This window comes from Spermophilus citellus, assembly GCF_964194105.1.
Source record: "Spermophilus citellus genome assembly, chromosome: 9".
Taxonomy (NCBI): Eukaryota; Metazoa; Chordata; class Mammalia; order Rodentia; family Sciuridae; genus Spermophilus; species Spermophilus citellus.
Window position 1 is genome coordinate 99,659,249 of NC_138191.1, and position 12,925 is coordinate 99,672,173.

The 12,925-nt window shown below is 39.2% G+C and overlaps 2 protein-coding genes across 5 annotated transcripts in view; one reads left to right on the plus strand and one right to left on the minus strand.

Annotated features, from left to right (window-relative positions):
• The window catches only part of LOC308655947 (uncharacterized protein C1orf185), a gene marked incomplete at its 5' end in the record, with an annotated part of 164,989 nt that overhangs the window by 136,269 nt on the left and 15,795 nt on the right, over positions 1–12,925 (minus strand). The window lies entirely within an intron of this gene.
• Positions 905–2,047, plus strand: LOC308655398 (heterogeneous nuclear ribonucleoproteins A2/B1-like). The gene has a single exon (XM_081305509.1). The coding sequence runs from the start codon at positions 1,176–1,178 to the stop codon at positions 1,833–1,835; it is 660 nt and encodes a 219-aa protein (XP_081161635.1). The 5' UTR covers positions 905–1,175; the 3' UTR covers positions 1,836–2,047.

A 12,925-nucleotide genomic window follows, 5' to 3' on the forward strand; every position in this document is an offset into this window, starting at 1 on the left:
CACATAAAAATAAATAGATAAAATAAAGGTGTTGTGTCCATCTACAATTAAAAAAAATTTTTAAAAATCATAGTGTAACTGCACAATTATCTAGAACTTAGAACAACAAGATACGTGGAGGAGCGGGTATTTTGTCACTGACATGGTTTAGAATTGCTGGTGCACTGTGATAGTAGAAAGAAGATCTACATTTAGTCAGTTTTATATTGTTGTTCAAATTTTCTCTACTAGGTTTACCCACTTACTGCCTTCATTCAGAGCAGACCACTCCCACTACCCCCTCTTTGGTACACTACACCACACTGATTTTTAGATAAATTTCTGGTTTTTCCCTAGACTATATTCCCATTTTTGAGATCTAGACTTTAAAAACCAATCTGCTAGATAAACTAGGAATTTATAGGAATTGCTATGCATAAAATTAGAGGAGTATAAAGAGATTTTAAAAGCAACAGGGTGAAAAAAACAATTGGGAAGACAGGATGGGGTGTGTCCTAAAGATCAGGCCCAGCTAATGGACTTAAGTTTGAGCTCCTTAGGGAAAGGCATTTTATCTGGAAACAGAACAGGCTACTTTCACAAATTACTATAGGAGGCCCTGGGTTACAATCAGCATTGCTTGTTTTCCATGTATATAAAGTGAGGGAGAAAGGCATTTTCTTCTCTGTTCCAAATATTGCCCATTGAAAACTCTAAGAAACTCATTAGAATTTTGGCAACTAAAGGATTTTGGGAGCAGCAGTGCTGGTCCTGTGTGGAGGTGCTCTTCAGCGGCAGTTCTCACAACAGCGCCAGGATGAGTCCGCTTCGTGTTTGTCTACGGAGATCTCTCTTTATCTCACTTGCCTGCGGAAAATCGGGCTGAAGCGACTGAGTCCTCCGTGGAGAGAGTAAAGGTACAGTTCCATAAACTCTTTATTGGTGGCTTAAGTTTTGAAACCACAGAGGACAGTTTAAGAAACTACTACGAGCAATGGGGAAAATTTACAGATTGTGTGGTTATGAGGGATCCTGCAAGCAAAAGATCCAGAGGATTTGGTTTTGTAACCTTCTCATCCATGGCTGAGGTTTATGCTGCCATGGCTGCAAGACCTCATTCAGTTGATGGGAGAGTGGTTGAGCCAAAATAAGCTGTAGCAAGAGAGGAATCTGGAAAACCAGGGGCTCATGTGACTATGAAGAAGCTGTTTGTTGGCGGAATTAAAGAAGATACCGAGGAACACCATCTTAGATATTACTTCGAAGAATATGGAAAAATTGACACCATTGAGATAATTACGGATAGGCAGTCTGGAAAGAAAAGAGGCTTTGGTTTTGTTACTTTTGATGACCATGATCCTGTGGACAAAATTGTATTGCAAAAATACCACACCATCAATGGTCATAATGCAGAAGTAAGAAAGGCTTTGTCTAGACAAGAAATGCAAAAAGTCCAAAGTTCCAGGAGTGGAAGAGGAGGCAACTTTAGACGAAGATCTGACGGATATGGAAGCAGACGTGGATTTGGGGATGGTTATAATGGATCTGGAGGAGGACCTGGGCGTGGCAATTTTGGAGGTAGCCCTGGTTATGGAGGAGGAAGAGGAGGCCATGGTGGTAGAGGATCTGGATATGAAAACCGGGGTGGGGGCTATGGAGGTGGTTATGACAACTATGGAGGAGGAAATTATGGAAGTGGAAGTTATAATGATTTTGGAACTTATAACCAGCAACCTTCTAAATATAGTCTAATGAAGAGTAGAAACTTTGGTAGCAGGAACATGGGGCGACCACGTGGTAGAGAAAATTATGGTCCTGGAGGAAGTGAGGGTTATGGTGGGAGGAGCCGATACTGAGCTTCATCCTATTTGCCTTGAGCTTCATTGTATAAATAGGAGAGGATGAGAGCCCAAAGGTAACTGAACAGCTTCAGGTTATCGAAATAACAATGTTAAGGAAACTCTTATCTCAGTCATGCATAAATATGCAATGATATGGCAGAAGACACCAGAGCAGATGCAGAGAGCCCTTTTTGGAATGGATTAGATTATTTAATAACATTACCTTACCGTGGGGGAAGGATTGTAAAAAATAAAAATAATAAAAGCCTTTTTTTAAAAAAATAAAAAAATAAAGGATTTTGGTATATTGGCACTAGCAGCTTTGGGAGCAAAGATACAATGGTTTTGGAAAGGACATCAGAAGACTCAAACTGAACTTCAGGACTAGTAGCAATGCAGAGGCATCATTATATCTCCAGCTGTTGGAGGTCAAGAGCTTTTACCAAAGAGAGTCTAGCAAGTACAAGACACATGGTAGAAGATGAGTTATTCGTGATCTCACATGAGATATTCTCTGAATTCCAGGCATAACTGGGTGAGATTTTAGAGGTACAAGATTGGAGGTCTTATAACAACAACTAAAACAAATAAATAAAAACAATAACCTGGGCATGGTGGTGCATGCCTTGTAATCCTAGCAGCTCAGGAGGCTGAGACAGAAGGAACACAAGTTCAAAGCCAGCCTCAGCAACAGTGAGGTGCTAAGCAACTCAGTGAGATCCTGTCTCTAAATAAAATACAAAATAGGGCTGGGGATGTGTCTCAGTGGTTGAGTGTCGCCAAATTCCATCCACAGTACCCCCCCAAAAACAACAACAACAACAACAAAGAAACAATAACAAAACCTTTTTAAATACCCTGCAGTATGATGAATTTCTTACTTTCCATGGTATCATTCCAATTCTAAGAACACAGTCTCGTATCCCACTTTTATTTTATTATTTTTTTTAAATTTTTTTTATTGTTGGTCGTTCAAAACATTACATAGTTCTTAATATATCATATTTCACAGTTTGATTCAAGTGGGTTATGAACTCCCATTTTTACCCCGTATACAGATTGCTGTATCACATCAGTTACACTTCCATTGATTTACATATTGCCATTCTAGTGACTGATTTATTCTGCTGTCTATCCTATTCTCTACTATCCCGCTTCCCCTCCCCTCCCCTCCCCTTTTCTCTCTCTACCCCCTCTACTGTAAATCATTTCTTCCACTTGTATTATTTTTCTCTTACCCCTCCTTTCCTCTTATATGTAATTTTGTATAACCCTGAGGATCACCTTCCATTTCCATGCGATTTCCCTTCTCACTCCCTTTCCCTCCCACCTCTCATCCCTGTTTAATGTTAATCTTCTTCTCAAGCTCTTCATCCCTACCCTGTCCTTGGTTACTCCCCTTATATCAAAGCAGTCATTTGGCATTTGTTTTTTAAGGATTGGCTAGCTTCACTTAGCATAATCTGCTCTAATGCCATCCATTTCCCTCCAAATTCTATGATTTTGTCATTTTTTAAAGCAGAGTAATACTCCATTGTGTATAAATGCCACATTTTTTTTTATCCATTCATCCATTGAAGGGCATCTAGGTTGGTTCCACAATCTTGCTATCGTGAATTGTGCTGCTATGAACATCAGGCCAGCATCATTCTGAAAGTATCCCACTTTTAAAAGTCTTCCCTTGGCAATAAATTCACCTTTGGCTACCACCTCATTTCTTTGTTTCTTTTCACAGTGAAATTCTCAACCTGGTCTCTACACATTTTTCACTCTTCTTCATCTTGCATTTACTCTTCAACCCTATTTCATTCTGACTGCTATCCCTATCACGTCACCAAAATTTTTCTTCTACCTTACTATTACCAAAGCCACTGGATAATATTTCCTCATTTTACTGGGTATCTCTGTAACATTCAACACTTTTATTCTTGAACTTTTCTTTCTTTTATCTGTGATGTTGTCTTCTGATTTTCTTCTCACCTCTCTGGTTCTCTCTCCTTAGCCTTTTTTTTTTCTGTTTTTTAAATTAAATTTAATTTTTTTTGTAGTTGTAGGTGGACAACATGTCTTTATTTTATTTATTTTTATGTGGTGTTGAGGATCGAACCCAGTGTTTCACATATGCTAGGCAAGCACTCTGCCACTGAGCTACAGCCCCAGCCTCTTTTGTATTCTTTTTGTACTGGAGCTCAAAGTGTTGGCATGTTCTCCAGGTGTACTTATTCAGATACAAAACTATAAAGATAAATTTTATCTCCAACCTTGACCTCTTCTCTGTGTTCAAGACATTCACATATAAACATTTATTGTACTTTTCCATTTGGATAGCCAATAACATCAAATTTAACAGATCCATAACTAAATTCCCACTATTCCCAATCTCTATTCCCCCCGCCCTAAGAACTCTTTTATTTCTTGGTTTTCCTCATTGTAGGCACTCAATAAAAATTAGTAAAATGAATAAATGAATATTTACATTGTCTCATATCATTCTAACAATATGCAGTTATTGTAGGTACTATTTTTTCTTAAATATTTATTTTTTAGTTGTAGATGGACACAATACCTTTATTTTATTTTATGTGGAACTGAGGATGGAACCCAGGGCCTGACATGTGCTAGGCAAGCACTCTACTGCTGAGCCACAACCCCAGCCCTATTGTAGGTACTATTTTTAGCCCAATTTTTAATATTTATTTTTTAGTTCTCGGCGGACACAACATCTTTGTTGGTATGTGGTGCTGAGGATCGAACCCGGGCCGCACGCATGCCAGGCGAGCGCGCTACCGCTTGAGCCACATCCCCAGCCCTAGCCCAATTTTTAAAAGGAGGAAATTAGAGAGGTAAAGTAAATACTTCTCTAAGGTAAGGAAGCTTGTAAAGTTTAAGAGCCAGGCTTTTCACCTCTGTGCTTTTCTCTAAATCTAAAATGCTTTTTATCTATGCTATAATAGCTTCCATTGAAATAATGATGATTATTGTAAATAAGATTAGGTTTGTGAACATAAACTGGTGCCAAGTGGAAAAACATGGGTTATATTATTACTATTATTAATTAATGATAACAATGATTATATAGTACTTACTAAACACCTTTCATACACTGGGCAATATGAGAAACATTTTAAAGTAAGACTTTATTATTTAGAATAGGTTTAGGTTTACAGAAAAATTGAGCAGATAGTACAAAGTTCCCATATACATCCCCACAGCTTCCCCCAATCTTATACATTATTATATTATTATAGTTAATGAACCAGTAAATACATTATTATTAAGTCTATAGTTTATTCATGTTTCCTTAGTTTTTATTTAATGTCTTTTTTTCTGTTCCATGATCCCATCTGACATCCCTCATTACATTTAGTTATATTGTTTTTTTAGGTTCCTTTGGTTGTGACATTTTCTCAGATTTTCTTTATTTTTCCAGGCCTTGATAGTTTTGAGGACTACTCAGGTATATTGTAAGATAACTATTAGAATTTGTCTACTGTTTTTTCATGAATAGACAGATAATATAAGGTTTCTAGAGAAATATTAAAATGTAAATTTTGATTTTCATCACATTCTGTCAAGGTTATGTACCATCAACATGACTTAGGACTTTTGATGTTGACCTCAATTAGATGACTAAAGTAGTATTTTTTAGGCTTTTCCATTGCAAAGGTACTCTTTTCTCTCTTCACCTTTCCCTACTATATATATTCTTTGAAAGCAAATAACTATGTGCAGCTCTCACTTAAGGAGTGGGGAGTTATCAATATATTTGGAATTCTTCTGCATTAGGTATGTGTCTATTCTTCCCAATTTCTTAACTACAAATCATTTATTTGTATCAGTATGGATCACTGGATATTAAATTTATCTTTGCATTATAATTCAGTGCTGCTGTATTTACTTAGTTGCTCAAATTTTTCTAACTTTGGTCATTGTGAGTTCTTTCAATTGGCCTCTGTGTTCCTTTGACCACATCTCATCAGTTGTGTGTACCCACAGGGATTCTCTTTGAACATTCCTTCTTTTCTTTTTTTAAATATTTTTTTAGCTGTAGATGGACACAATATATTTATTTATTTATTTATTTATTTATTTGTATGTGGTGCTGAGGATCGAACCCATAGCCTCATGCATGCAAGGCAAGCACTCTACCACTGAGCCACAACCCTAGCCCCACCAATTCCTTATTTTCTAACAGTATAAAATGACCCAGCTTCATCTTGTGTATTTCCTATCCCAGTCCTAGAATCAGCCATTTCTTCAAAGACCTTTGGCTCCTTTTTATGGAGAATGATATTAAATATCAAAATCTAGGCACTAACTGTGCTCAGTGCCTCTGGGATGTCATTTATTCTAGGCTCTCTCAGATGACAGAACAAAGAAATATATGTGCATATACTAACCCATGTATATACATATATCTATAAATATTTCTATATTTAACTATCTATATTAAATTAAACATGAGTTTTAACTAAAATATCCAACTAATCCATTACCACATGAATCATTCTAGCCTGTTCTCCTTGTCTGTAATCTCATGAGAGGAATTTCATACATATAATTTCATTTAATCCTGTGAAATAGCTATATTATCTCATATTGTAATTAGAGAAACTGAGGCTTAGAGATGAGAAATTTGTTTTTCAAAACCACACTGATTAAGAAGTAGAACTAGAGGGGCTGGGGATGTGGCTCAAGCGGTAGCGCACTCGCCTGGCATGCGTGCAGCCCGGGTTCGATCCTCAGCACCACATACCAACAAAGATGTTGTGTCCGCCGAGAACTAAAAAATAAATATTAAAAATTCTCGCTCTCTCTCTCTTTCTCTCTCTCTCTCTCTTTAAAAAAAAATAAGTAGAACTAGAACCACTTCTGGGAACAAAAGAACACATAAGACATACATAAAATTGTGAAGATATATGGTTTGTGCATCAGGTCATCCTGGTGAATCAGTAATTTAGATTGTTTGTTAATATGTCCCTGAATTCAATTTTGATAATTTTTAAATTTATGTTTTAATGTCCTACATACTTCTTTGAAGAGCAAATTATTTTCTGAAAATTTTTTGTTAATTATATATCACCCCATGAATCAATTGTAAAACTGTTTAAATTTCATTTGCATCTTCTAAAAGAGGCATGCCCTCTTAAATTCATAAAGGTCATTGAATGTTGTACATTTTTTTTTCTTTTTGAGTGTTGTACAAATGGGTGTGGATGAGAGGTAATTTGTACTTCTAGTCAAAAATTTCTTTAAATGGTTAAAAAATTCAAAGCAACAACTATGTTCTTCTGCCAAAATGTTACAGCCTATTTTGAAATGTTGATTTTTGTTCCTTGAAAAGGGGGGTTCTGTGATTTCAAAGCTTGGGAAACTGCATATTCATCAATACCCTCTCAGAAATTTATATTTGTTTGTTAAAGTAACTACAAAAATCTTCAACAAAAATCAATTCAACTTTTGAGTAATTGATACCCAAATTTATATGTCTACTGCATGCTTTCTTTTCTTTTTTCTTTCTTTTTTTTTTTTAATGTAAATGCTATTAAGATCCCACATGGAGCCACATGGATTGTTGTTCAGCGGTAGAGCACATGTGAGGCTCTGGGTTCGATCCTCAGCACCACATTAAAATAAATGTACTATGTCCAACTACAACTAAAAGAAAATAAATTTTTTAAAAAAAGACCACATGGACCTATGTGTGGAATGAAACGTTTATTCATTTCAGATGAGGAGGGACTTGGTCCATTTTTTCTGTTGGTAGAGCCTAAACAGGGTCTGAAACACAACAAGTACTCAGTTAATATTTGTTAAATAAATAAATGAGCAAATATTTATTGCAGTGTGTCAGTTACAAGGAATATAATGTTAAAAAATTAAACTTGATCCTTTCCTTCATGTAACTGGTCTAAGCAATGCTATTTTTGAAGATTAGCCTATAGCCCTCTAATGTATTTACACAAGCAAAGTTATAGTTTAGTAGGAGCTGAACATATCAAACTTCATCCTTCATTCAGATCCCATGTTGAGATAGGTTATAATAATTAAAGTAAAACTGGTGGCATAATCAAAATGACTTAAGAGAGTTTATAAAGAAATGATTTTACAAGATTAAGGGAAAAACAAGGTAAGGATGTTAAGAACCAAAGACAGCTGGGAGTGTAGCTCAGTGGTAGTGTGCAGATTAGCATGCATGAGGCCCTGGGATCAATCCTCAGGATGCATATACACACATGCCAAACAAACAAACAAACCCACAAAAAATAAAATAAAAACAACAACAACAAACAGCTAAAAGACATTAGCACTTTTATATCTGAGGACAAGGGAGTCAATAGGATCAAGACATTTGGAGTTGACTAAAAAAAAGAACTATATTTAAGTGGCTAGGTCATATGCAGGCAGCACAAACCACATCTATATAAATGTGATTCCATATAGGCAAAAACCAACTCTGTCTTCTTGACTACATCTTAGCCTTTATTGTAATCCTTTTACATTATATATAGTTGGATGTGATTATACATGTATACTGAATTTATAAATTGCATCCAACAGAGATAACCTCCTTGAATGGTAGTACTCACCTATGTTTAAATGTAAAGAATTTATCGCTTTTAAAAGCAATAGTAATGCTCACTTCGGCAGCACACATACTAAATTTGGACCGATACAGATAAGATTAGCAAGGCCCCTGTGCAAGGATGGCTCGCGAATTTGTGAAGCTTTCGGTATTTTTTCAAGGCCAGGGTGATTATTCTGGGAAACCTTGCAACAGGATGGTTCGTGGAGACCCAAGGGCCATTGTGGAATATTGTGACCTGGATGCCCCATATGATGTTTATTTCTTTTGAGCTGCGTCCCCTGTCCTCTATTCCTATTATCATCTGTAATTGTGACTTATTTGTTCCATCAGCTGAGAATTTTTTTGTACGTTCAGACATACTGCCAATAAAAGCACTTCAGTGGTGACTCATCAAAAAAAAAAGCAATAATAATTCACTGGGCAGAGTGGCACATATCTGTAATCCCAGTGACTCAGAAGGCTGAGGCAGGAGGATTGCAAGTTCAAAGCCAGCCTCAGTAACTTAATGAGACCCTGGGTAACTGAGCATGACCCTGTCTCAAATTTTTTTTTTTAGAGAGAGAGAGAGAAAGAGAGAGAGAGAGAGAGAGAGAGAGAGAGAAAGAGAGAGAAAGAGAATTTTTTAAATATTTATTTATTTATTTTTTAGTTTTCGGCGGACACAACATCTTTGTTTTTTTTGTATGTGGTGCTGAGGATTGAACCCAGGCTGCACGCATGCCAGGCGAGCGCACTACCGCTTGAGCCACATCCCCAGCCCTGTCTCAAAATTTTTTAAAAAATAAAAATAATTCATTTGAAATTTTGCGTATAAAGTAGTTATCTAAGTTAAATAGGGTAATTTTAAAAATTAAATTTATTTTTTACGGATATGTAAAATGTAAAGTTTATACCATTAGTGGGGGTACCATGCTGATATCCATGTGATACATATATACTTGTATATGCTGCATAATGTTAAACATCTATATCTTCAACCTTCAAAAACATTCAAGAGGGGCTGGGGCTGTAGCCCAGTGGCAGAGCACTTGCTTAGCATGTATGAGGCTCTGGGTTCAAGTCTCAGCACCACATATAATAAATAAAATAAAGGTCCATTGACAACTAAAAAATATTTAAAAAATGTATGAAGAAGTCGCCAAAAAAGAGGGAAAAAAAAACATTCAAGAGGCTAGGGTTGTATCTCAGTGATAGAGCACTTGCCTAGACCCTGTAAGGTACTGGGTTCAATCCTCAGCACTACATAAAAATAAATAAAAAACAAAGGCACTGTGTCCATCTACGACTAAATTTTTTAAAAAATAAATTTAAAAAACATTCAAAATAATTTTTTCTAAATTTTTGAAACATCTGCGGATTCTGTGGGCTCCTGCCAGCGGTGCAATGGCTGTGCTCAGTGCTGAGTTCTGGGTTTGAGACGGAGGAGAGAAGCGGTCCAGTTCAGTTCTCCACACCGGTCGGACCACGGAGGAGGCCAGTGGCCGCCATCTTGGAGAGCTGACATAATCATCCCTGTTTTCTACTGATCTCAGCTCATTCAGCTACGGAGCAGGTGATTTCAGGCTGTTATTTGCCTGCGTCTCACAGACAGATTGCTCAGGCTCAGGGCTAGAGAACCCGCAGAGACTGCTTCTTGGAGCCTGCTCCTAGCGGACCGTGCACCGAGCTCTGAGCGGCCGGGTTCTGGCTCCTGGAGCTGCTTTCGCCCAGGGCTGGGGAACCCGCGGAGACTGCTTCTCGGAGCCTGCTCCTAGCAGAGCGTGCACCGAGCTCAGAGCAGTCGGGTTCTGGCTCCCGGTGCTGCTTTGGCCCAGGGCTGAGGAACCCGCGGAGACTGCTTCTCGGTCCGGGTCCTGCTGGGTGCTGTGGGGGCCAGAGGGGCAGAGTGGAGCTGCCGCCTGTGCCTGGAACAGGCCAAGCGACCCGCCGGCGAGGTATCACGTCACCCCAACTGCAGCTGGGGCCGAAGAGAGCAGCCGCCCACGCCTGGAACAGGACCAGCGACCCGATGGTGTGGTAGTCAAGTCACCCCATTTGGAGTAGGGGCCGAGAAGAGCCGCCGCCCGAGCCTGCAAGGTAGGCAGACCTGCGACCCACCGGCGGGACAGGCCCGGTGGCCTGCCAGCGTGGTGGACACGTCGTGCCAATTTGAGTGGGGGCTGAGCGGGGCCGCTGCCTGTGCCCGGAAAAGGTCCAGCGACTCACCAGCGTGGGAGTCAAGTCACCCCATTTGGAGTGGGGGCCGAGCAGAGCCGCCACCCGAGCTCGCAAGGTAGGCAGACCAGCGGCCCACCTGTGGAATGGGTTTAGCGGCCGGCTGGCGAGGCAGACACGTCACACTGGTTGGAGTGGGGGCGGAGCAGAGCCACCGCCCGTGTCCGGAAAAGGCCCAGCGACCCGCCGGAGTGGCAGTCAGGTAGCCCCATTTGGAGTGGGGGCCAAGCAGAGCTGCCGCCCGAGCCCGCAAGGTAGGCAGACCTGCGACCCACTGGTGGAATAGGCCCAGAGGCCTGCCAGCATGGTAGACACGTCACACCAATTGGAGTAGGGGCCAAGCAGAGCCGCCACCCGCATCCAGATCAGGCCCAATGACCTGAGGGCATGGTAGTCACGTCACCACAATTGGAGTGGGGGCAGAGCAGAGCCGCCACCCGTGCCTGCAGGGTGGGCAGACCTGCGACCGACCAACAGAGCAGGCCTAGCGGCCTGCCAGCGTGGTAGACAGATCACCCCAATTGGAGGAGGAGCACAGCCACTACCCGCCCTGCAAGGGAGATTTTTCAACTATACAAGAGCAATATAAATAAATAGGGGGAAATTTTCAAAACACAACAGTTTTACCAAGCAGAAAGAAATGCGAGCAGTATGAAAAGACAAGGCAAGAAAGGACCACAAGCAATGCAGGTCAACTCAACTTTAGAAGAGGTAATAGCTGCAACAGATGGAAAGTCAGATAAAGAATTCAGGATATACATGCTTCAGATGATCTGGAGTCTCAAGGAAGACATGAGACAGCAAAATCAAACAATGAAAGATCACTTTGACAAGGAATTACATAAACAAATCCAAGAAGCAAAGGATCAATTATACAGGAAGATAGAGGTAATAAAAAACAAACAAATAGAAATCCTAGAAATGCAGGAAGCAATAAACCAACTTAAAAACTCAATTGAGAATACTACCAGCAAAGTAGAACACTTAGAAGATAGAACATCAGACAATGAAGACAAAGTATTTCAACTTGAAAAGAACATAGACAGCTCAGCAAAACTGTTAAGAAACCATGAGCAGAACATCCAAGAAATATGGGATAATATGAAGAGACCAAACTTAAGAGTCATTGGGATACAGGAAGTTATGGAGGTCCAAACCAAAGGAATGAGCAATCTATTCAATGAAATAATACGAGAAAACTTCCCAGACTTGAAGAATGAGACAGAATCCCAAATCCTAGAAGCCTACAGGATGCCGAATGTGCAAAATCATAAGAGATCCACACCTAGACACATTATAATGAAGATGCCCAACATACAGAATAAGGAGAGAATTTTAAAAGCTACAAGAGAAAGGAAGCAGATTACATTTAGGGGTAAACCAATCAGGATAACAGCTGATCTCTCAACAGAGACTCTGAAAGCTAGAAGATCCTGGAATAACATATTTCAAACACTGAAAGAAAATGGGTTCCAACCAAGAATTGTGTATCCAGCGAAATTAAGCTTCAGGATGGAAGATGAAATTAAAACCTTCCATGATAAACAAAAGTTAAAAGAATTTGCAACTAGAAAACCATCTCTTCAAAACATCCTCAGCAAAATATTACAGGAAGAGGAAATGGAAAATATCAATGAAAACCAACAGTGGGAGGTAGTACAGTAAAGGGGGGGAAATAATCAAAGAGGAAAAAAAACATGTTTAGTAACATAAATAAACAAATATGGCTGGAAGAACAACCCATATCTCAATAATAACCCTAAATGTTAATGGCTTAAACTCACCAATTAAGAGACACAGGCTAGTAGAATGGATCACAAAACAAGACCCAACAATAAGCTGCCTTCAGGAGACGCATTTTATAGGAAAAGATATACATAGACTGAAGGTGAAAGGTTGGGAAAAATCATATCACTCATATGGACTTCAAAAACAAGCAGGAGTGTCCATACTCATATCAAATAAAATAGATTTCAAGCCAAAGTTAATCAAAAGGCATAAAGAGGGACACTACATACTGCTCAAGGAAACCATACACCAACAAGACATAACAATCATAAATATATATGCCCCAAACAATGGTGCAACTATGTTCATCAAACAAACTCTTCTCAAGTTCAAGAGTCTAATAGACCACCATACAATAATCATGGGAGACTTCAACACACCTCTGTCACCACTGGATAGATCTTCCAAACAAAAGTTGAATAAGGAAACTATAGAACTCAATAACACAATTAATAACCTAGACTTAATTGACATATATAGAATATACCACCCAGCATCAAGCAGTTACACTTTT

Coding starts and splice junctions, on each gene's coding strand:
- LOC308655398 (XM_081305509.1), top strand. CDS start 1,176: ATGAAGAAGCTGTTTGTTGGCGGAATTAAAGAAGATACCGAGGAACAC.